This window comes from Pongo abelii, chromosome 7 (genome assembly GCF_028885655.2).
Source record: "Pongo abelii isolate AG06213 chromosome 7, NHGRI_mPonAbe1-v2.0_pri, whole genome shotgun sequence".
Lineage (NCBI taxonomy): Eukaryota > Metazoa > Chordata > Mammalia > Primates > Hominidae > Pongo > Pongo abelii.
This window is the reverse complement of record NC_071992.2, coordinates 82,295,436-82,320,412: the sequence shown is the minus strand read 5'-3', so window position 1 is coordinate 82,320,412 and position 24,977 is coordinate 82,295,436. Positions and strand designations below refer to the sequence as shown.

The window sequence follows — 24,977 nt, the reverse complement described above, 5'->3', positions numbered from 1 at the left end:
CAAAGGGAGCTGCCTACTAGGCAGTCTTGGGGCAATGGCTCCAATGCTGGGCGACTTGACAATCCTTGTTTCTTTCTACTATGAAAAATAGTAGTGAGCTAAGAAAAAAAAATCTCTTAATGTTTTAAGAAAGTTTGTGAATTTGTGTTGGGCTGCATTCAAAGCTGTCCTGGGCCACATACAGGCTATGGGTTGGACAAGCTTGTTCTAAATTGTGTAGGGCACTTTTATTTTAAAAATTACTTTTCTAAGGCTTTTCTAAATATCAGTTAAACTTTTACTGAGTAGTGCCTGTGTGCAAAAGCAGTATGTCCTTCTCAGTGTGATATGTGAATACATATTAATGTTTCCTTAGCATTGTAATGTCATGGAAATTATAAAGGATTCAAAATAATTTTTTGTTTGCATGTGCATTGGGGGGGGTTTCCTCACAGAATTTCCAGAACAAAAATTGTTTGCTGCCCTGTTGATTAAATGTGTTGTGCAGCTGGAACTCATCCAGACTATCGACAACATTGTCTTCTTCCCAGCCACAAGTAAGAAAGAAGATGCAGAAAACTTAGCTGCAGCGCAGGTAAGGAGATAGGAGGATAGCTGCTTTTTTTGTGTAAGTAGGAAGTTAGCTATAGCAGTCTGGGCTGTAGAGTTAGGCTAGAGAATTAGTTTGTGGGGACTTCATCATACAGATGTCCTTTTAAACCATGAGACTGGATCCCATCACAAGGTAATAAGGTTAGCTAGAGCAGGGAGGAGGGTCAGCAGCTGATTACTAGGGACCTCGTCCTCTACAGCTTCTGGCGATGAGGCAGCTAGCAGAGACTGAGGACGAGAATCCATGAGGCATGGGGAGGCACGGGGAAGCAGGTGTCAGTTGTCCGGGAAGTCAGATGAAGTAAATGTTTTAAGAAGAAGCATGTGATCAGTCACTTGTTAAATGCTCTGGATAGGTCAAGTGATATTACACCTGAGAATTGCCCTCTAACTATTTGGAAGACTTTGGAACCTTAACAGTGTGTTAAATGTTAAATCGAGGACGAAAGCATAATTGTAATGGGGAGAGAGAGAGAGGAGAGAATGTGGACTCAGCTAGTATTGTGTTAAGAAGTTTTGCTGTAAAGGCACAGAGAAATGTGATAGCTGGATTGTGAGGGGTTCAAGAGAGGGGTTTGCTATGTTTTGTTCTCCAGATTGGTGATATGGCAGCGTGTTCACTGGTAAGAGCTTTCCAGTAGGGAGAGAAAAACTGACTGTGGGCAAGAGAGGGACAATTGCTAGGGCCATGTTTTTGAGTGAGTGGAGATAGTACCTCACACAGAGTGGGAATCACCTGGGGTAGAAGCCCAGACAGTTCCCATGTGGTGGCAGGGGAAGGGCTGGGGGATGGGTTATGAATGAAGGAAGTCTGGTACATTTGGGGTGGGAGCTTGTGAGAGACCTCCTCTGCCAGCTTCTGGTTTCTCACTGAGATGGGAAGAAAAGTCATCTACCATGTGAGATTTGGAAGAATGTTTTAGCTACTTGAGAAGTGAAAACGTGAGCTGGTTGGCCAGGAATGTGGCCTAGGCCAAGGTCTGCCAAGGGCTGGGCCAGCACTGAGCCCACTGGTTTAGAGAGAAACCAGTCTGCTTTCTCCAGTCACATGTGACGACACAGCCATTTTGCCAGCCAGTTACTAAAAAGAAGAGGAGGGGTTGTGAAAGAGAATAATTAAAATCATGATGCATGGACTCCATAGCAGTTGAGAAGAGAAGGAAGGACTTGAGGGGCTGAGGAACGCAGGGCCAGGGAGTTGGGAGTCCAGGAGGGTCTGGACTAATGGGAGGCGTTGCTTGGGGACGAGGATGTTCGTAATGGAAGGTGGACCTTCCCTTACTTTCTGTTAGGTTAGATCAAGCTGAGTATCTGTGGCTTTCTGGTAAAACTGGTCTTTGGGGAGCATTGAGTTGTAAATTAACTAAAATTATTGTGACTGTGTGTATATGCTGGGATGGTTTGTTTTCCAAAGAGAGATGCGGTGGACTTTGATGTTCGAGTTGATACTCAAGACCAAGGAATGTACCGCTTTTTAACATCACAACAACTTTTTAAGCTACTGGATTGCTTATTAGAGTCACATAGATTTGCAAAAGCATTTAATTCCAACAACGAACAGAGGACTGCCCTGTGGAAAGCAGGTAAGCTACACACGCCTCACATTTAATGTTTACTGTTGATGGATGTGGGAGAGATACATACAGGTTTCAGAACTCATTGACTGTCTGCTGTAGGTCTGTGCATGTCACTATATGTACTCTGACCTTAACAGTAATAAAGTAATCTCACAACCAGGCCCTTTTCTGGTCTACAGTAAACCAGATAACTATTTGGGTGGATTTTTTCCCCCTTGGTCTATTATTTGACTTATATTGTTCTTTCATCTTGTTTACCCAACCTGGACCTTCTTGTTGATACTCATTGGCATGATAAAAGCTGTCTTTTCATTAGGAAATAAATGTGTGTAAAAGTCACACACACAAAACCTGGCATGTGTATTTGAATGGCTTCTCTGTTTACTGGGAGTGGCCAGAGCTCAGAGTGAAGGTGAATTTATTGGGATGTGAGGTATATTTGTTCTAGAACAAGTTAGACATTTTAAACAAAAAACAAGCTTTTATTATAAACCAAAGTGACATTGTTAATTTTTTAATTTAAAAAATAGAGCCAGGTGCGGTGACTCACGCCTATAGTTCCGGCTACTCGGGTGGCTGAGGCAGGATGATTGCTTGGGGCCAGAAGTTCGAGACCACCCTGGCCAACATAGCAAGACCCTGTCTCTACAAGAAATTAAAAATTAGCGGGGCATGGTGTCGCGTACCTGTAATCCCAGCTACTCGGGAGGCTGAAGTGGGAGGATCACTTGAACAGGAGTTTGAGGCTGCAGTGAGCCATGATCACACTACTCCCCTCCAGCCTGGGCAACACAGTGAGACCCCATCTCTTAAAAAAAGAAAAGAAGAAAGAAATATGAGTTGCAAAACAGTGCTGGGAGGATGAGGGGCTGCAGAATAAGGCAGAGAAAAAGAAGGGGGCTGATACTTATCGAACATCAAATTCTGTATCAAAAGGGTTTGGTGCTTATGTTTGCTTATTTGAAACAGCTGTGCCATTCTCTTTCCTTTACAACCTAACTTCTGGAAAGAGTAGTCTGTACTTATTTTTCCCCTTTTTTTCTACCCAAGTTTTTGCCACCATTCCACTGGGCCTCTTCCTGCTGAGCTGATAGAGCCTCCTTGTGTCCACACACACCGGACCCATCAGACCTCTGACAGAGCAGTTCTCACCTCCTGGGGGTTGCCCCTGTTTATCTGAGACCCCTCATGCAGGCAGAGCACATGGCCCCTTCCACAGCTTTGGGGATTCAAGTGCAGTTTCATGTGAAGGGTTCCACCTTCCCAGGCCACAAGTTTTTTTATATCTCATATCCCCAACTTGAATAGGGAGGGAATTCTGGACATGGAAATCACCTTCACATCAGGCTGCTGTGGCTCCGTTTTGTAAGCAGCAGATGCTGATGGCTGAGCACAAACAAAATGTGCCTCCATACGGGCTATTTCACCTTTACATAAAATGCCTTCCCAAACTAATCCCAGAAACTTCCCCTTTCTGCAGGATTCAAAGGCAAATCCAAGCCCAACCTTCTGAAGCAGGAGACCAGCAGCCTGGCCTGTGGGCTGCGCATTCTCTTCCGGATGTACATGGATGAGAGCCGCGTTAGTGCCTGGGAGGAGGTCCAGCAGAGGCTTTTGAAGTAAGACTCTTGACTGATTGCCATCTCTGACCAGGCAGCCACGTGGTGCCGGGCAGGAAAGAGGCACCGGCGGGACCATGCTGAGAGCTGAGCCTTTGGGGCCTGGATGCCCCTATTCCACAGAGCAGTTGTAAAAATTAAATTCAGTCTTAGAGACGAATGTGCTTTAGTGACATGTGGCCAAATCATGTCTAACATGCAGGACAAAGGAGGTTTTCTGTTTTAAAACTGTGAACTATGATATCATTTATAGGCCTTTTTAATGTCATAAGATAGTCCCATTTTTACAGAACAATCATTTGTGAAAGTGAAAACTTCCCTGCCTGCATTTACTTTGAAAAAAATATTTGGAGTTTTTCTTAGCGTTACTTTCTTTACTCTTTTACTTTAAGCCAACTAACGTGTAAACTCAGGCTAAGAATGAAACATGCCATTCAGAAACAATACGGCCATCTGCATTGTATTATTATATCTACTTAAGGAATAGATGTCCTGAGGCCAATTAAATAAATTTTAGAATTTTAAGGGATCACCTAGTCTCTGCTGTCCCATTTGATTGACAAGACTGATTGATTAAGGCCCCACAGGGCCTTCTGATCTAGGGCCTCACAAGGGTCAGTGAAGAGAGGAGTCGCCTCAGATTCCAGTCCAGGTCTCTTGAAACTAAGCTTTGCATGTGCCACCTGCCACACGGCAGCTTTGCATTGAAAGAAACTTAGAAAATTAGGAAAATGTGGGTTTCCTGGTAAGTTACAATGGCTTCTTGTAACATGTTTGGTTTTCTTCCCAATTTGAAAAGCATGTTTATGTTGACACTCCAGCTAATGTAAACAGATGGGATCTAACATGTTCTTGAATAGTTCATATTCACTACTATGTTCATGATTGCTCTTTCTCAGTGAATATGGGGACCAGTAGATATGCAAGTAACATTAAAGGAAACCTTTTCTTTTGCAGTGTCTGCAGTGAAGCACTAAGTTACTTCCTCACTCTAACATCAGAAAGTCATCGAGAAGCCTGGACTAACTTACTGCTTTTGTTTCTAACTAAAGTTCTAAAGATAAGCGATAATAGGGTAAGTATGAGGCTTCAAATCCAGCCCCACATTTCTAGCCCGATTCGCATTGGGATGCGGGGTCCCACAGCCACCGTGCAAGAGCTCTCGGAGACGAATCAAGTAGTACCCATCCTGCACTGCTGCTTGTGAAAGCCACCAGTGGCCTTGCTGTATCTTCCTCAGTCCTTGCTTTTCTCCCTCCTTACCCAGCTTTGTTCACTAATCAGCAGTTCTCTAGGGGATTCAGTAGGTGAGGGATCAGAATCCCTTGGGATACCTTGACAAGTTCCTGGGTTCCCTCAACATTGAAATTCCCATTATGACCCCAGGAGTCTCTCCCTTTTCCCCATTTTGAAAACTGCTGGCCAACCACCTCATGGCCTTGTACTCTGCCTACTACTCAAGACTACATCTGGTTCCTGGGCCTGTGCTCCGGGCTGCAGCTGTTCCTTTGGCATATTTAGTGGTTCCAGGTAACCCAGAGTCCCTAGTGAATGGGCCTCATCTAAGAATTTTAAACCAGTAGAAATAAAGATAAAATACACATACATGACTGTAAATATAAGTGCATATTTATTTTAAGGTTTTCAAAAATGTACATTCTACTCTTAGAAAAAATAATAGCAACTTACAGCTCACACATACAGGTTGCTTTGCTGTGACCCTAGAACAGGTTTAAAAATGCCTAGTGATGTGGCCCACTACTCAAAAGGCCAAGGGGTAAATCCCAGCCTCTGTTACTCCACAGCTGGCTTTTTTTTTGCCGTAGTATGTCTCACTGCTTCCCTGGATCTGGAGGGGCAGAGAGGGGTAGGAAAGGAGGCTGCAGACCAGAGTTCAGAGATAAAGGAACTACTGTGAAGACACAGCCAAAGTATAGCAATTCAACTGTACATGTGAAACGTATGTAGCTTTGCCGGAAGAACTGTTTAGATTTTATATTGCAGTGTTAGGTAGAATTTTCCCCAAAACTTACAATTTTTATGTAACAAAAGATAAAATTTCAGTAACCCATAGCTTATAAAAACTCAACTCTAGTTTGTACTCAGTTGCCTGCTTTTGCTTATTACCCAGGAAAAACAGTGCTAAATTACTAAAAGTTTGTCAAAGATATACAGGCAAATGTTTTTCAAAATAAGGATATGTAAGTGGATAGTGTTTGTATGAAGTGAGTTTTTCTAACACTTCTGTCTCTCAGTTCCACAACCCACAGAGTCACTGCCTGCTGTGGACCCTGCTTTCCTGGCTCCTGTGATGGAGCCCCAGAGTAGTTTGCCTCTAGGCAGTTTAAGGCTCTGCAGTTTGCAATCACTACTAATGGAGAAATTCATTTTCCCTGCAGTTTAAAGCTCATGCATCATTCTACTACCCTCTCTTATGTGAAATTATGCAATTTGACTTGATTCCTGAACTTCGTGCTGTTCTTAGAAGATTTTTTCTGCGAATCGGAGTCGTTTTTCAGATATCACAACCACCTGAACAGGAACTTGGAATAAACAAGCAATGATGGGAACTTAATATTTTTGTTGGCGTTTACATCCCTCCGCTCTTTAAAAGGACGCTGGAGCTGAGGTTTCCTACCTGAAAAATGATTTCTGTGGATTGCAGTGTCTGAGAGTTACTGGTAAAGATGCTTAGAAGTCTTACTCAAACTTGCAACACTCCAGTCCCTTTTAGTGCTGGCGGATTTTGTGTTATGTTGGCCTCCTGTTGAGCAGAAAGCCTGTTTAAACAGTGTCAGCTCATGCTCACGGGTCCTTCTCTGTCTTCCACGGCAGGAAAAGCCCCACATATTTTTGGCAGGCGTGGAAGTGAAACTTACCCAAAGAACTATAGATGTAAAGATTGAACTTCTACAAGAAGTACAACTCAGGAGAGCTGTATTTTGAAGGATAAAATGTTTATAATTAGGGAGTGGGGAGAGAAGAAGAAATTATTGTTCATGGTAAAAGATATTTAGCAACTATGGTATTCTTATTCTGAAGATTTTTGCACACTCAGGCTATCTGAGATACTGGTAATCATCCTGTGAAAAATGTACAGAGATGCAGGTCTGTAATATAAAAATCTTAAACATTATATAGTTCTTCCTGCACTGTTTTCTTTATTTTCTTATTCATTTGCTAAATACCCATAATATTTTGTCAAATGCACTAAACATTTGGGTGGAACCTTCTTTTTTATTTTGTGGGGATTTTTAGTTTTTGCCCTTTTTGGTAGGTGGTGATTTTGAGGCTTTAACATGCCCAGAAGCTGTTGTGGCCGACACTTCAACAACAGGGAAAAAAAAGGTAGAAAATACCCCTACTGACAGTAACTACCTGTCACATATTTCTCTTAGGACTTTTAAAGATGAGCCATTAAAATAGAATGATCCTTTATGGACCAAAACTTGAATCACTGCAAAATGAATCCAGATTGCTGTCATTTTCTTTTCTTTTGGGTGGTGGAGCTTGATGTAGATTTTACTCTATGTACAGAATTTAATGTTGAATATATTAAAATAACAAATCTGGCATGGTTTGCGGAGGTTAGATTTACTGGAAATGTATTCATACTGTGAATTGTGCTCTGATGGTTAAAAGACAAGATTGTCAAGCATTCCGTATTAACAGTGGATGTAGAAAATTTTTTCAGATGGATAAAATGTATATGGTACAGATGTAAAGTTTTCTATGTAAAAAATTCTGTACAACTTTCTGTACAATATTGATTCTCATCTGGCATATTCTAATCAGGTTATAGGTCAATAAAGTTTTTGAATTATTTCATCAGTGCAATCAAAACCTGTATAACCCACCCCCATGTTTCATTGATTCTGTTCTATTAAGGCTGAACAACTATGGAAAAGACATTTTCAGCCAGAACTACAAATTCAATATTGTTTGGTTCTGGTATTTTCTTTCCAGCTTCTAGCATTAGATCCTCCCTTACACTGTACTTACCATAGGATACTCATTTTTAAGGCAATTTTTAACATTTTTATTTATCTTTTAGAGACCGGATCTCACTCTGTTGTCCAGGCTGGAGTGCAGTGGTATGAGCACAGCTCACTGTAGCCTCAAACTGGGCTCACGATTCTCACACTCCACCCTCCCCAGTAGTGAGGACTATAGGCACACACCACTACACTTGCCTAATAATTAAAAAAAATTTTTTTTTGTAGAGATGGGAATCTCACTATATTGCCCATGCTGGTCTCAAACTCTTGGACCTGAAGTGATCCTCCCAACTCAGCCTCCCAAAGAAGTGCTGGGATTATAGGCGTGAGCCACCATATCCAGCCCAAAAATCTTTTAATAAATATTTTTTGCATCTTAATAACCTAGCATCAGGCTACACTACTTGAATGCTGAAAAGAGCTAAAGTTCTCTTCAGCACAGTTTGCAATATTGTGTGTTCGAGGAGTCAGTTGAAGTTGTGTGGTACATGGCATTAAACAAAAACGTGTCAATATCATCTAACATGGTTGTGTTAAAGAGGAAAAGTATTCAGTCTTTGCTTTCACACCTCTCTTAGATAATGAACAGTTACTGAACAATGCATTTGTAAGTAAGTGTGCCGTATTTGTTACACCTAGGACAGCTCTAGCTCTGTTCAGGCCCAGCTGGATACTAGAGCTGCGAGCCACTGACCTTGCCGCATTGAGGGTAAGTGCTCCACACAACCTGGCAGTTGATTATTTAATGTTGTAGTATCAGGACTTTTCCCCTAGAAGAGTCAGAGGCTTTCTTCTTACTTTCAGATGACAACAGAACAAATTTTTACGAGTAAAGCAAACAAACAATGGTCCGATTAGAAAATCAAATAAAAATTTACAAGTAGCCAAAACTCAAAATGTCAGTAATTTAACTGTGGCAAATTTGTCTGATATTGTCTACCAACCATTAATTACGTCAGAGGAGTATTAGAGAGAGAAGCAGTGCCTGGGGATATTCTTAGCTGTCATGGTTCTGAAGATTCTAATCCGAGTCAGAATTTCATAATTTGACTGACTGTTTCCTTTTTTAGAAGTATCACTTACTGAATGATTGATTGATTGATTAGAAAACTCACATGGACTCACTTATCCAAGGTTCCATGGTGGAACAAGAAGACTCCAGTCTCTGTCCTTGACTGACTCCCGGGTGTCCCCACCTCTATTCAACTTCTAGAAAACTAGTCTAGAAAGCTCCATAGTAGTTAAAAAGAGTTTAGTAATTAATTAAAATAATTTATTTATATCAAGAAGTAGTTACATCATATAAATTAGTAACTTAAGACAAATACCTTCACTGGCATAAAAATAGAAGCAGAAAGATGATGTAACATTTAACATATGGCTTACAAAAATACAAGCAATTAATTACTGTTCCCTTCATTTCTACTGTATCAGTAGCTACAAATGACTGACTGACATGAAATAATAGGACATTTGATTGATTGATTGCATCACACAGAAACTGGAGTAATCACAGCTACAAAAGATGCACCTACTGAGTGAGTTCTTCTTCTGCATCAAGGTGACGATGGAAAATGTGCACGTAACAAAGGGGAGTCTGGTTTTACAGGATGGTTAAGACACTTATTCACCTTATCTTAATGACAAGCAGAATTCAATATAATGCACATATAGTAGTTCGATCCAGTTCATTACCACCCTAATTTATGACAAAATTGTGCAAAAATAATCTATACAATTCTATTATATAAATCAATAATCATGGCCTTTTATTTATGTACACAATATACATCATGATAAAAATAATTTTATATACAGATGATGATGGAAAAAAAGTAACTTTCAGGTAGGGGCCAAAAGTAGGACATACTATTAAAGGTACAGATTTACCATTCCTTTCACCTTAAAAGGCACTACTGGGTCCAATACAGGTTTATTTTAACCATGTGCAGTCGACAGGCCCTGCCAAGTGAAAGTGCCTGGTTTTCCAGGAATCTGCTGCTGCTCCTGGTTCAGCTGCTCTGCCATGAAGCGTTTCAGCGTTTCTGAAGTGCCAGGGCGGAGCCAGGGCTCAGTTGCTACAGAGTTTGATCCGTCATCCCCTATGTGTTTCATGATGTCATCAGGGTCAACCAGTGAACTCTCATCATCTACAGGAGGCAAGGGACACGTGGCTCAGATAACACAGGTGGCAGGCAGGAGACATAAGCGCAGGTCTCTTGCAGTCCAACTCATTACAACTCAGCATTTCCCCACAATCTCATATCCTGAACTCTACTGTGTGTTTTGGTTAGACTTACCCCACCCCACCCTATTTTAGAGGGAGGAGAGTGGGCCCACAAAGGCGCCAATTTTGTAAAACAAAAAATGATCAACTGAGTAAGCTGACTCCATGGCACTAGCAACCAGAGGGATTCTAAGTATATCAAAGGCACCTCTCCACGAAACAAAGTCAACAGGAGGAATGTAGGTAGTCTTATTTTGTAACTTACCTCAGGAGAAGCCTAATGGCTACACATAAATTTTTTTTTTTTTTTTTTTTTTTTTTTTTTTAAGCAAGGTTTGGGGAATACTCTTCAACCTACAATACTGCTATAAGGAAATTAAGTTATTTTGGGAAAACACTAGTTGGCATGAGATTACTTCCATTCTTAAAACACCTAATCTAACAAGGCCATGTCCAGTCAATGAAAAGGTAGCTCTTGCTTCATTCTTTAATTGAATTCGATTGTACTCAACTTCTATCTGTATTTTACTTATTATCAGGTATAATAATAGGAAAATCTGTCTTCCTACCCTGTGATGTCATATTCTTTTTTTTTTTTTTTTAATTACATCTCCTGGTCTGTGAAGGATTGGTATGTGCAATCAATCCACATCATAACAAAAAGCTCCTGTTTGAAAGGACAATGTTAAAAAACAGTGTAGACATTAAAAACCTTCTGAAAAAGATTCTTAAAATGCTATCTTCTCTCAAATATATTCCTGTTAAATATTAATTCAGTTTGTTGGGTCTAAAAGAAAATGCCTTATAGCTGGAAAGAAGACATCCTTTCCTACTGTCCCATCAATTAACCATGTCTGCTTGTGTTTGGTATGGAATTACCACCATTAGAACACACCACACCTTGACTGCTAGATGGATGATAGTATATGAGTACAGTTTTAAATTAACACAGTATTAAAGGTAGGATCTAAAAAAATCTTAAGAGATTATTGTAATGTAGATTAACAGACTAAAGAGTATTTCCCAAATAGACCACTCCAGTATTTGCTAAAACTATTATTATTACCAATATGAAACTGTCCCATTATCCCAGTGACTAATAGCACTGGTATAAAAAAGGGTGGTATAGGGCTGGCAGGGTAGCTTCTTAGGTGTCTAAGGAACCATCCTGCCTTGTGCTCTATGACTAGCTTTAACCTGCAAGTCACAAAAATACACTCATAATGAGGAGACTAGCTTTATTTGACTTCTGAGACTTTCTTTGTCTATGGCGTGGAAAGCCAAATAAGGTAAAAATTTTCTTTGTAGTACTGCAAATTTACAGCATAAGTGTTAAAGAACTCAAAGTCTTTAGGCTAATTTCTAATAATGTTTTACTTTAGTAAAGTGATTGCTATATCATATAGCATTTTCTCTGCTGAAAGCAAAGCCTGGATATGTTTAATAAGCAAAAACTTTTATCTGTTTAGACTCCACTCTAAAATGGGCACTCTCTCTGACAGAAAAAATCTGATGCAAACTTAATCCTGAGATCTGGTTTTGCTCAATAGTTACTATGTCTTGGGCCATACAACTCAAAGGACTTCAAACTCATTCCATCTATCCCTCAGACGTTAGTGAAAGCCTTGAGTAAGAAAGTTTAAAAGTTCATACAGGATTCTACTATAGGCCATTACACTTGATCATTTACCTGTATTAATAGGTTTATTGTGAAATTCATTCAGTCTTCGCATTCGTTCCTCATTTCTCGTTCTAAGCTGATCAACATTTACACTGGATATAGATTTGAGAGAGAGACCATCTGGTGCTACATTAGGACGACTGCTATCCTGTAGTTAGAAAACAGAACTTCAGAAAGTCATTAACCCAAAATATGTTCACAAATCAGTGAATCAGGGCCAGCCATGGTGACTCTCGCCTGTAATCCCAGCACTTTGGGAAGCCGAGGTGGGCAGATCACTTGAAGTCAGGAGTTCAAGACCAGCCTGGCCAACATGGTGAAACCCCATCTCTACTAAAAATACAAATTAGCTGGGCATAGTGGCGGGCGCCTGTAGTCCCCAGCTACTTGGGAAGCTGAGGCAGGAGGCGGAGGTTGCAGTGAGCTGAGATTGTGCCACTGAACTCCAGCCTGGGAGACAGATACTCCATCTCAGAAAAAAAAAAAAAAAAAAAAGAAAAACCAGCAAATCAAAACATCCTCTTGCCCTCAAATGTACATTGTGATGAACAAAATAAAACAAATGAAAATATGGAGCATGTGTATTATGGCTCCTATGCTTATCCATGCAAGCTCAGATGACTCAGTCAAGGATAAGGAGTAACATTTGTGATGACAGAAATGCTGCCAGTCTGGATAAAGCTTGAGAATTATAGGACACAAAAGGAAAAAACTGAAGCAGCAGGGGCTGAGACTCAGTCCAGCTATAATCAAGACAGTGTGGTACTGACATAAGAAAAGACATGTAGATCAATGGAAGATTAAGAAGAATACAGAAATAAATCCTTATGCTTATGGACGGAGTTAAAACAAAATGCAATGGGAGAACAGTCTTTCAACAAATGCTGCTAGAACAACTGGATGGCCACATGCAAAAGAATGGACTTGGACCTCTGCACCTCACACCCTATGCAAAAATTGAAGTGTATCATGGACCTACAATTAAAAACAAACTGAAAGAAAACAAGTAAATCTTGTGCTAGGCAGTGGTTTCTTAAGTAAGACACCAAAAGCCCAAGAAAGAGTGATGAGTTGGACCTCATCAAAATTAAAAACTTCTGTGCTTCAAAGAACACCATCAAGAAAATTAAAAAGATACAGAATGGGAAAAAAGATCTGAAAATCACACATTGATAACTAGACTTGTAGCAAGAATGTAAAAGAACTCTTACAACTCAATAAAAAGACAATTCAGTTTGAAAATGGGCAAAGGGCTGGACGCTGTGGCTCATGCCTGTAATCCTAGCACTCTGGGAGGCTGAGGCAGGCAGATCACCCGAGGTTAGGAGTTCAAGACCAGCCTGGCCAACATGGCGAAACCCCATCTCTACTAAAAATACAAAACTTAGCCAGGCGTGTTGGCAGGCACCTGTAATCCCAGCTACTTGGGAGGCTGAGGCAGGAGAATCCCTTGAACCCCATTGGGGCAGAGGGTGCAGTGCGCTGAGATCACGCCACTGCAATCCAGCCTAGGTGACAGAGCAGGACTCTGTATATAAAAAAAAAAAATCAAATCAGCAAAGGATTTGAATAGATGTATCTCCTAAGAAAATACACAACTGGCTAATAAACACATGAAAAGACGTTCAATATCATTACAGAAATGCAACTCAAAACCACCATGACACCACACCACTTTACACTCAATAGATGGCTAAAATCAAAAGACACTAAGTGATGGCCAGGATATAGAGAAATTACAACCTTAATACACTGATGATGGGAAGGTAAAATGGTACAGCCACTTTGGAAAACAGTCTGGTACTTCCTCAAAATGCTAAATACAAAGTGTCCATATAACCCAACAATTTCCTCCTAGGTATATATATTCAAGAGTAATAAAAACATCAAAAACTTCTACATGAACATTAATAGTACCCATAATAGCTAAAAAGTGAAAACAACCCAAATATCTATTGTTAAATGGATAAACAAAATGTGGGATACTAATACAGTGGAAAATTATTCAACACTAAAGAGGCTTCAGTACTGGCACTTGCTACAACATGAATGACCTTCAAAAGAAGAAAGACAAATCCAGTCACAAATAATCATACAGTGTATGATCTCATTTATATGAAATGTCCAGAAAAGGCACATCTATAGAAACCAAAGTAGATTGGTGGTTGCCTAAGGCAAAAAGCAAACCTATTTTCACCTGGTAATGCTGTACATATAATAACGCTAATAGCAACATCTGTTACTTGGTGAGGTCTCTGCATACTTGGCTCAGTGCTAAATGCTTCACATATAACTGCATCTTCATGTCATATATAAGGAAACACACACAGAGTTTAAGAAATTGCTCAAGCTACCTACCCAACAAGGAGGTGACATTGTTGGGACATAAACTCCAAAGCCTCTACTTTTTATTGGCTATACTGTAAAGCTGGGGAGCAGAGTGAGGAGAACATGGGTTTGAATCTCAGCCTTCTTGCCCATGTGACCTTGGCAAGTCATTTGACCGAAATGAAGATGACGCCTATATCACAGAATTAGGTTATTATGAAGCTTTTCAATAAATGACATCAGTTCCTTCTTGTGCCTCTCTGAAATCCATATATTCTGCAGGAGAAGAAGGAAGGTTGGGATGCAGAGCTACTTACAGCCACCCCAGGAGAAAAGAAAATACTATTATTATCTGGAAGAAGCCAAAGCAGCAGAATTCAATAGCTACCCAAGGTCATCCAGTCAAGGCAGAGCCTAGATTCAGACCCATGTCTGAATTTCAAGCAAGTGCTCTTTATTGGGCACACAGATTTAGCACGGGTCAGAACCCAGACCTCTCATTCTTCTAAGTTGAAAAGGGGGAGAAAAGTTTCATACATACAATGTCTAGTCCTTTCCATTTGTTCCTCCTGCGCTCCCGTGCAGTGGGCAAGTGTGATGGTGGAGGGAGGACGTCATCTTCAATGGCAGGATATGTCTCACCATAAGCCCCTAAGAGGACCCCAAAAAGCAGAAGGAGTCTTAATACTGCTTCAAATCTTAACCAGAGCTAAACCAAGAACATTTTAATTACTAAGATTTTGCTTACAATACCATGAAACACACTCAATGTAAGTGTACATACACAGTTCGGTGATTTTTTTAGTAAATTTACAGAGTTGTGCAATCATCACTTTAAAGTAGAACATTTTCATCACCTTAAACAGCTTTGTGCCCACTGGCAATCACTCCCCACTCCCACCTGCTGGCCCCGGGCAAACACTGCTCTGTCTCAACAGATTTACCTTACCTAACACCAAACATAAATGGAATTCTACAACTTAATCTTTTGTGTCCTTTCACTTAGCAATAAGGTGTTTGAGATTCATCTATGCCGTGCCATGTTTAAGTTGTTTATTACATTTTACTGCTGAATAATACTCCATCATATGGATACGTCATATTTTGTCTATGCATTTACCAGTAGATGGACATTTGCTAGTTGCTGGCAATTATGAGTAACACTGCTATGAACATTCACATTCAAGTTTTTGTGTGGACATATCTTCTCATTTCTTTGGGTTATAGAACCAGAAATGAAATTGCGGGGTATTATAGTTAACTCTGTTGGAACTACCAACCTGTTTACATTCTACATTGTAAGAGGGTTCCAATTTCCCCATATCCTCACCAACACTTGATATTGTCAGTCTTTTTGCTTATAATCATTCTACTGGATCGGTAGCTAATTTGACATGAACAAATAGCCTACAACATCTACGGTAACCTCCACAACTCCTTTGAAAAAAATTATACCTAAAGAAAAGTTAGAATAATACAAATACTTAGAATCACCATTAGTTACTTTGCCAATTTCTATATATATTTCGGGGGATGTTGTTATTGCCAAGCCTCTTTGCTACACCAATAAGTTGGAGACATCATGGCATTTTGTCTCTAAATATTTCAGTGTGTATCCTCTTAAGAACAAGGACTGGCTCCTACACTGCAAAAATCTAATTACAACATTCAGAAAATTTAACATTTATACAACACTATCGTTTAACATATAATTGATATTCAGATTTTCCAAATGTATACTGTATGGGTTTTTAAAAATAGGAATAACTTTTATTGAATAAGATGTGGGGCTTTCTATAATTCTAAAATAAGCTTTGGGTCCTTCCATGCCTTTTCATGGTTTAGCAGCTCATTTTGTTTTAGCACTGAAAAATATTGCATTGTCTGGATGTAACACACTTTATCCATTCACCTACTGAAAGACATCTTGGCTGCTTCCAAGTTTTAGCAATTATGAATAAAGGTACTATAAATATCTGTGTGCTGGTTTCTTTATGGACAAGTTTTCAGCTCCCTTAGGCAAATACCAAGGAGTGTATATGCTGAACTGTATGGTAAGAATATGCTTATTTTTGTAAGAAGCTGCCACACTGTCTTCCAAAATTGACTACAATTTTGCATGACCACCAGCAATGAATGAGAGTTCCTATTGCTCCATAACCTTGCCAGCATTTAGTGTCAGTGTTTTGAATGCTGGCCATTCTAGCAGGTATGTGGTGGTATCTCATTTTAATTTACATTCTCTAATGTGTTACCAGGCGGGTCCTTGTTCTTAGAGCTCCCAAGATGGTGGAGGGCCGCTTCCAAGATGGCGGCAAGCCTCTTGTTCTCTGACCTGGGGTTCTTGGCCTCACAGATTCCAAGGAATGGAATCTTGGGCCATGCGGTGAATGTTAAAGCTCTATTAGAAGCCGTGGGTCACAGAAGAGAACCGTGGAACCCAGCAACTAGTGTTCAGCTCGATTAGGACAAACCCGGGCATTTAGCCATGCAGGAACAATGGCAAGCCTTTAGCCTAATTGGGAGCAGCAATGGGCGCCACCCCGCTGGATCAGAAGTGTAGAGGACACCCTGCCAGATCCGGAGGGGTGGAAGTCAGTGGCAGGTCTGCGACGGCGGCAAACAGCACTGGTGGACGGCAAGCAAAAGCTCAGCTCAAGCTGTAACAAACATGGACCAGAAGAGCATGCAGTTCCAAGATTTAATAGAGTGAAAATAGAGTTCCCATACAATGGGAGGGGACCCAAAGCGGGTTGCCACTCCCGGCTCGAATGCCTGGATTTACATCCCGATCATTGTCCCTCCCCCTGTGCTCTCAGGTGATATATGATTTGACTATTTCTTTATCTCCTGCTTTAGCCTAATTTGTATTTTAGTGAGCCCTCTTTACTACCTGATTGGTTGGGTGTGAGCTGAGTTACAAGCCCTGTGTTTAAAGGTGGGTGCAGTCACCTTCCCAGCTAGGCTTAGGAATTCTTAGTCGGCCTAGATTTGAAATCCAGCTAGTCCTGTCTCTCAATAGCATCTTTCCATAGTCTTGTTATCTGTATGGTGATGTATGGTGCAAGTCTTGCTCAATCTTTTAATCAGATTTTTTGTTTTCTTATTGTTGAGTTTTAAGATTTCTTTGTATATTTTGGATAACAGTCTTTTATCTGATATGTCTTTTGCAAATATTTTCTTACAGTCTCTGTCCTGTCTTCTCATTCTCTTAATTAACAGTGTCTTTTATAGAGCAGAGCAGGTTTTAAATTTTTACAAAGTCTGGCTTATCAATTATTTCTTTTATGAATTGTGCCTTTGGTTTTGTATCTAAAAGTCATCACCACATCCAAGGTCATCTAGATTTTCTGTTGTTATCATATATGAGTTTTACAATTTAGCATTTTACATTTACATGTAAGATTGACTTTGAGTTAATTTTTGTGAAGGGTGTAAGATCTATGTTTATTTTTTCACATGCAGATGTCCTGTTGTCCCAGCATTATTTGTAGAAAAGATTATCTTTTCTCCATCATAATACTGCCTTTGGTCCTTTGTCAGTACTGCCTTTGGTCCTTTGTCAGAGATCAGCTGACTGTATTTGCATGAGTCTATTTCTTTCCTTTTTTTTGAGACAAGGTCTTTCTTTGTTGCCCAGGCTAGAGTTTAGTGGCGTGATCATAGCTCACGGCAGCCTTGAACTTCCAGGCTCAAGTAATCCTCCCACCTCAGCCTCCCAAATAGCTAGGACTTCAGGTGTGTGCCACCACATCGGCTAATTTAAAATTTTTTTTTTGTAGAGACAAGGTGTTGTTTTGTTGCCCAGGCTGGTCTCAAACTCCTGGCCTCAAGTAGCCTCCCGAAGTTCCAGAACTACAGGTGTGAGCCACTGTGCCCAGCCTGCATGAGTCTATTTCTGGGCTCCATATTCCATTCAACTGCTCTATTTGTCTATTCTTTCACCAATGCCACACTGTCTTGTTTATTATAACTTTATCATAACTCTTGAAGTCAGCTGTGAGAGTCCTCCAACTCTGTTCTCTTTAAACATTGTGCTGGTTATTCTGGATCTTTTGCCTTTCCAAATGAACTTTAGAATCAGTTTGTTGTTATCCACATAATAACTTGCTGGGATTTTTACTGGGATTGTACTGAATCTATAGATCAAGTTGAGAAGACCTGACATCTTGACAATACTGAGTCATCCTGTGCATGGTCATGGAATATATCTCCATTTATTTAGTAGTCCTTCAATTTCATCAGTTTTGTAGTTTTCCTCAGGCAGTTCTAGATAGATAGAATAGATAGATAGATAGATAGATAGATAGATAGATAGATAAGACAGATAGATAGATTTATACCTTAGTATTTCTTGGGGGAATGCTAATGTAAGTGGTATTGTGTTTTTAATTTTTAATGTCAAATTTCACTTGTACATTGCTGGCATATTGTAAAGTGACTGACTTTTATATATTCATCTTGTATCCCGCAACTTTATTATAACTGCTTACTAGTTCCAGGCACTAATTTTTAGTTGATTCCTTCAGATTTTCTATAGACAATCATGTCATCTATGAAGAAAAATAATTCTGTTTCTCCCTTTCCAATCACACCTTTTATTTCCTTTTCTGCCTTACTGCTAATATTAGCTAGGACTTCCAGTATGATGTTAATCAGTGGTGAGAAAGGACATCCTGATCTTAGCAGGAAAAGCTTCTAGTTTCTCATCATTATGATGTTAGCTGTAGGACTTTTGTAGATGTTCTTTATCAAGTTGCAGAAGTTCCCCCTCTATTCCAAGTTTGCTGAGTTACCATAAATAGGTGGTAGACTTTAGGTTATCAGATTTGTGGGCATAGAGTTGTTCATGGTATTCTTGGACTATGTTTTTTGGTTTTTTTTTTTTAATTAAAACACTGAGGTTTATTTCACATGTATATTTTTGTCTCCCCACCATTTCCATGTCTGACCACCGCTACTACTATGTCCTATCATAACATTCCATACATACTTAAAACCAAGCAAAGGGTGGAGTTGCATCTTTAAAAACTAAACAGGTATTTTGGACAACACATTCTTGGCAATGGAACCTGGACAACATTTACCAAACACAGTAGGGAAAGTTCTCACTCTGCATTATAAAAAGGACAGCCAGATATCAACTGTTACAGAAATGAAATAAGATGGAAAATTTTTAACAAATTGTTTAAACTATTTTCTTAAAGAGACTTCCTCCACTGCCAGAGATCTTGAATAGCCTCCTGATCAATCATCCAGAAGCAACTCTTCACAGAATTAATGAACTTGACTTCCACTTTGGGAAGAGAACCACCTTTTCCTATACTTGCTTGCATTTTTGCTTTAAATGCAAAGGACCTACAGAACTAGGTCCTTTTGGTGTTTTAGGAGTGTTTTCCTGTTTTTTTGAAGGATTCTTGTCCTTTTGATCTTGGTGTTGATGAAGCTTTTGAGTCTTTTCCATTCTGATTTGACTTTTGTGCATTTCTGGCTGGAGTATCTTGTATAGATTTTCTTCACTGGTGCTTTTTCTTCAGCTTCCTCATCATCAAAATCATCATCATCATCTTCATCATCTTCAGCAGCAGCAAGTTTTACTTTTTTCTTTGGAACCTTGCTACCACCTCCAGGGGTAGACTGCTTTCCAGATATACTTCAAGAGTTTCACATCCTCCTCTTCATCCTCTGACTCTGCATCTTCCTCCACAGCTACTAAGTGCTGTCCACTAATATGCACTGGCCCTGAAGCACACATCAACCGAAAGACCACTGGTGATGTTATTTCAAAGCCCCCAAGGGAAACCATTGGCTGTACAGACATTTTCAAAGCTGCCAGTGTTACTTTAAATGGATTGCCTTCGTAATTCATTGCGTCTGCTTCAATAATGTGCAATTCATCCTTTGCACCAGCACCAGCCCCTAAACTGAACATTCTTCAAGATAACTGGTGCTCATTTTCATCATTACCCATCTTAAAGTGATAATCTTTGTCGGCCTTTAGTTCACAACCGAAAAGATAGTTCTGGGGCCTCAGGGCTCATCAAATCTTCCATCGGGTGGTGGCACGCACTTAGGTGGGAAAGAAGGTGGACGGAGATAACCACTTCTCAAGAGAACAGCCGTGCAGAACGGAATCACACCAGGCTCTTGGAGTATTTTTTTTTTTTTTTTTTTTGAGATGGAGTCTTGCTCTGTTGCCCAGGCTGGAGTGCAGTGGCGCGATCTCGGCTCACTGCAAGCTCCGCCTCCCAGGTTCATGCCATTCTCCTGCCTTAGCCTCCCGAATAGCTGGGACTTACAGGTGCCCGCCACTTTTTTTTTTTTTTTTTTTTGTATTTTTAGTAGAGACACGGTTTCCCCATGTTAGCCAGGATGGTCTCGATCTCCTGACCTTGTGATCCGCCCTCCTCGGCCTCCCAAAGTGCTGGGATTACAGGCTTGAGCCACCGCGCCCGGCCGACTGTTTTTAATGTTCGTGGGACCTGTAGTGATATGCCTCCCAACCTTTATTATTATTATTATTGTTATTTTTTTTTTTTAGACAGAATCTCACTCTGTCGTGCAGGCTGGAGTGCGGTGGCACGATTTCAGCTCACTGTAACCTCCACCTCCTGGTTCAAGCGATTCTCCTGCCTCAGCCTCCCAGATAGCTGGGACTACAGGCACGTACCACCATGCCCGGCTAATCTTTGTATTTTTAGTAGAGATGGGGTTTTGCCATGTTGACCAGGCTGGTCTTGAACTCCTGACTTCAGGTGATCTGCCCACCTCAGCCTCCCAAAGTACTGGGATTACAGGTGTGAGCCACCATGCCCAGCTAGATATGCCCTGTTTCTGATACTGTTTCTGATATTAGTAATTTGTGTCTTCTCTTTTATTAGCTTGGCTAGAGGCTTACTGATCTTCTCAGAAATAACTCTTGGTTTCATTGATTTTCTCTATCGATTTCCTGTTTTCAATTTCATTGATTTCTGCTCCAATTTTTATTTCTCTTCTTCTGCTTACTCTGGATTTAATTATTTTCTAATTTTCTTATGTGGAAGCTTAGAATACTGATTTTAGATCTTTCTACTTTCTTCATGTATGCACAGTCAATGCTATACATTTAAGCATCTTAAAAATTTACCAATTTTTGGCCGGGCGCGGTGGCTCACACCTATAATCCCAGCACTTTGGGAGGCCAAGGTGGGTGGATCACCTGAGGTCAGGAGTTTGAGACCAGCCTGGCCAACACGGTGAAACCCCATCTCTACTAAAAATACAAAAATTAGCCAGGCATGGTGGCAGGCACCTGTAATCCAACTACTTGGGAGGCTGAGTCAGGAGAATCGCTTGAACCCAGGAGGCAGAGGTTGCAGTGAGCCAAGATCATGCCATCATGCTCCAGCCTGGGGACAACAGCAAGACTTTGTCTAAAAAAAAAAAAAAAAAAAAATCCCAATTTTTTAAACTTTTACATAGTTTGGCTTATCAATTATTTCTTTCATAAATTGTGGCTTTGGCTTTGTATCTAAAAGTCATCACCATATCCAAGGTCGTCTAGATTTTCTGTTGTTATCTTCTGTGAGTTTTAGAGTTTGGCATTTTACATTTAACTGAATGCATACATTAGGAAAGTAGAAAGACAAGCATTATTTCTGCTACCTCCTACAAATTGAGAAGTTGTATTTTCATTTTCATTTAGATCAAAGTATTTTAAAATGTATTTTCATATTTTTTCTCTGACCCATGAGTTATTTAGAAATGTGGCATTTAATCTCTCCAAAGTATTTGGAGATTTTTTCAGCTTTCTGTTATTGATTTCTAGTTTATTTCCATTGTGGTCTGGGGACAGATATTGTGTGATTTATCTTCTTTTACATCTGTTAAGGTTTGTTTTCTTGCCCAGATTGTAATCTGTCCTGGTGAATGTTACAGATTACATTCACCTGAGAAGAATATGTGTTCTGCTGTTGTTAATGAAGTTGTCTTTCGACATCCGTTATATCCAGTTGGTTGATGGTGTTGCTGAATTCAACTATGTCCTTACTGATTTTCTGTCTCTGTCCATTTCTGATAGGTGTTAAAAATCTCCAACCATAACAGTGGATTCATCTATTTCTCCTTGCCATTCTTTTGCTTTCTGACATGTATTTTGACACTCTGTGGTTAGGCATCTAAACGTTAAGAGCTAAAACTATATATAAAACTCTTAGAAGCAAGCATATGAGGAAAGCTTCATGGTAATGGATTTGGCAACGATGTCTTAGATGTGACACCAAAAGCACAGGCAACAAAAGAAAAGATAAATTGGACTGTATCAAAATTAAAAGCTCCTATGTATCAAAGGACACAATCAACAGTGAAAAGGCAACCCACTATGTAGAAAACATTTGCAAATCATGTATCTGATAAGGGGTAATATCCAGAATAGATAACAAAGAACTCCCACAACTCAATAAGAACAAAAAAACTCTGATTTTAAAAATTAGCAAAGGTCTTAAATAGGTATTTCTTCAAAAATGATGTAAAATTAGTCAATAAGCACATGTAAAGATGTCCAACATCACTAATCATTACAGAAATGTAAGTCAAAACCACAATGAGATGCCACCTCACACCTGTAAGTATTGCTACTATTCAAAAAACAAAGTAACAAGTGTTAACAAGGATGTAGAGAAATCGTAACTTTAGTGCACTGCTGGTAGGAATGTAAAATGGTACAGCTGCTGTGGAAAACAATGTGGTGAGTCTTCAAATAATTAAAAATAGATTTACTATATGATCTAGCAAATGCTATCTCTTAGTGTATACCCAAAAGAACTGAAAGCAGTGACTCCAACAGATAATTGTATACCTATTCATAGGAGCATTATTCACAACAGCCAAAAGGTGGAAGCAACTCAAGTGTCTACTGACAGATGATTGAATAAACAAAATGTGGTACACACATACAATGGAATATTATTCACAGCATTAAAAAAAGTGGAAATGTGGCTGGGTGTGGTAGCTCACACCTGTAATCTCAGCACTTTGGGAGGCCGCGGGAAGATCACTTAAGCTCAAGAGTTCACGACCAACCTGGGCAACATGGTGAAACCCTGTCTCTACAAAAAATACAAAAACTATTCGAACGTAATAGTGTGTGCCTGTAGTCTCAGCTACTTGGGAGGCTGAGGTAGGAGAATCATCTGAGCACAGGGAGGTCAAGGCTGCAGTGAGCCATGATCACACCACTGCACTCCAGCCTGGTGGCAAGGGAGACCCTGTCTCTAAGGGGTTAAAAAAGAAAATCTGACGCATGCTATAACATGGATAAACCTCAAAGACGTTATGTGAAGTGAAATAAGCCAGTCATCAAAGGATAAATACTGTATGATTCCACTTACATGAGGTCCTAGAGTAGTCAAATTTATGGAGATGGAAAGTAGAATGTTGGCTGCCAGGGGCTGGAGGGAGACGGCAATGGGGAATTACTGTTTCATATGAAGAGTTTCTATTTTCAAGATGAATTCTGGAGATGGATGATAGTGGTGGTTGCACAATAGAAATACTTAATGCCAGTCAATGTACACTTTAAAATGGTTAAAATGGTAAATGTTATGTTTATGTGTATTTTACAATTAAAAAAACCCTATTTTTTAAAATAATGCACTGAAACCACCAGCTTTACATTCCTTAGAGCAGTGGTTAACACAGCCATGACTTATGCAGCATTTGCAGTGACTGTTAACCATAAAGACTGCTGTATCTTTGCTCTAGTGTCATGCAATACTCCAACACACCATCTTGAGTGGCCCAGACCATCTTCACTGTTAGGAAGGAAGGTCTCATTTCCCTGACAAGCAATCTTCCCATCCGTGTCTCCTGCTGGTTTTATCTTTCCTTCTCTCTGCAGTGCATCTTCCTTGGAAAGGAAAAATTCATTAAAAAAAAAAAAATGGCCAGGTACAGTGGCTCATGCCTGTAATCCCAGCACTTTGGGAGGCTGAGGCAGGAGGATCCCTTGAGTCCAGGTGTTTGAGACCAGCCTGGGCAACATAGGGAGACTTCATCTCTACAAAAAAATTAAAAAGATAACCGGGTATGGTGGTGCATGCTGTAGTCTCAGCTACTGGGGAGGCTGAGATGGGAGGAGCACTTGAGCCCAGGAATTTGAGGCTGTAGTGAGCAATGACTGTGCTGCTGTACTCCAGCCTGGACGACAGAGCAAGACCCTCTCTCAAAAACAGCAACAACAACAAAAAAACCATTAAGAGAAAAATATAAGTTAATTTGGAATTTTATCACATGAAAATCTAAAGTAATTGGCCTGAAATACAACTAATATGTAGACTAGATCATTCCCTGATGACCCTAGGATAGCAGAAACACTCATGATCAGAGTACATAATCGTAAGTGTATACTACTTAAAAAAAAAAAAAAAGATCCCATCGTAACTTTACTTATCTTCTGAAGACTAAATAAAAGTCTTATGACTTTTTTGACTGAAATATTAAGAGAACTATAAATAGATTAAAATAAGGTACACACAGACAGGTATAAAGAAATAGTAGAGATTCCTTATACACTTTGTCCAGTTTCCCCAATGGTAACATTTTGCAAAACTCAAGTATAATCTCACAACCAGGATATCGATACTGATACAATCTATAGATCTTATTCAAATTTACCATCTTACCAATACTCATTTGTGTGTTTTTATGTGTGTATTAAGATCTATTATTATTATTTTATTTCCCATTTACATGTATGTATCTACCCCTGCAAACAAGTTGTTAAAACAGTTCCCAAACCACAAGGATCCCTCTTCTTACCCTTTTATAACTATATACACCTCTCCCTATCCCTCAACCCCTGGCAACCACTAATCTGTTCTCAATTTCTTAATTTTGTAATTTCAAAAATGTTATGTAAATGGAATCATACAGTAGTATGTAACTTATTGGGATTGTCTTTTTTCCTCAGACTACTTC

General features: G+C 39.8%; 2 protein-coding genes and 1 pseudogene across 31 annotated transcripts in view; 1 reads left to right on the top strand and 2 right to left on the bottom strand.

Moving 5' to 3' along the window:
* Positions 1–7,615, top strand: part of ARFGEF1 (ADP ribosylation factor guanine nucleotide exchange factor 1) — a 144,138-nt gene extending 136,523 nt beyond the window's left edge. For 4 of the 5 annotated variants that reach the window (XM_024251573.3, XM_024251572.3, XM_054561686.2 and 1 more), the window contains 5 exons: positions 435–574; positions 2,006–2,174; positions 3,649–3,787; positions 4,745–4,862; positions 6,187–7,615. In XM_024251573.3, coding sequence (XP_024107341.1) covers positions 435–574; positions 2,006–2,174; positions 3,649–3,787; positions 4,745–4,862; positions 6,187–6,351 — 731 coding nt within the window. In that variant the 3' untranslated portion in view covers positions 6,352–7,615. The remainder of the gene's footprint in view (positions 1–434; positions 575–2,005; positions 2,175–3,648; positions 3,788–4,744; positions 4,863–6,186) is intronic. The other variant, XM_063726662.1, reaches the window with a different exon arrangement.
* The window catches only part of CSPP1 (centrosome and spindle pole associated protein 1), a 136,407-nt gene continuing 118,082 nt past the window's right edge, over positions 6,653–24,977 (bottom strand). For 23 of the 26 annotated variants that reach the window (XM_054561700.2, XM_054561698.2, XM_054561703.2 and 20 more), the window contains 3 exons: positions 14,563–14,672; positions 11,703–11,841; positions 6,653–9,935 (listed from right to left, as the gene is read on the bottom strand). In XM_054561700.2, the coding sequence (XP_054417675.1) occupies positions 9,724–9,935; positions 11,703–11,841; positions 14,563–14,672 (461 nt within the window). In that variant the 3' untranslated portion in view covers positions 6,653–9,723. Of the gene's footprint in view, positions 9,936–11,702; positions 11,842–12,192; positions 13,222–14,562; positions 14,673–24,977 lie in introns of those variants that run through there. The other 3 variants (XM_054561702.2, XM_054561695.2, XM_054561701.2) reach the window with 3 other exon arrangements.
* Positions 18,860–21,155, bottom strand: LOC103891339 (nucleophosmin-like; annotated as a pseudogene).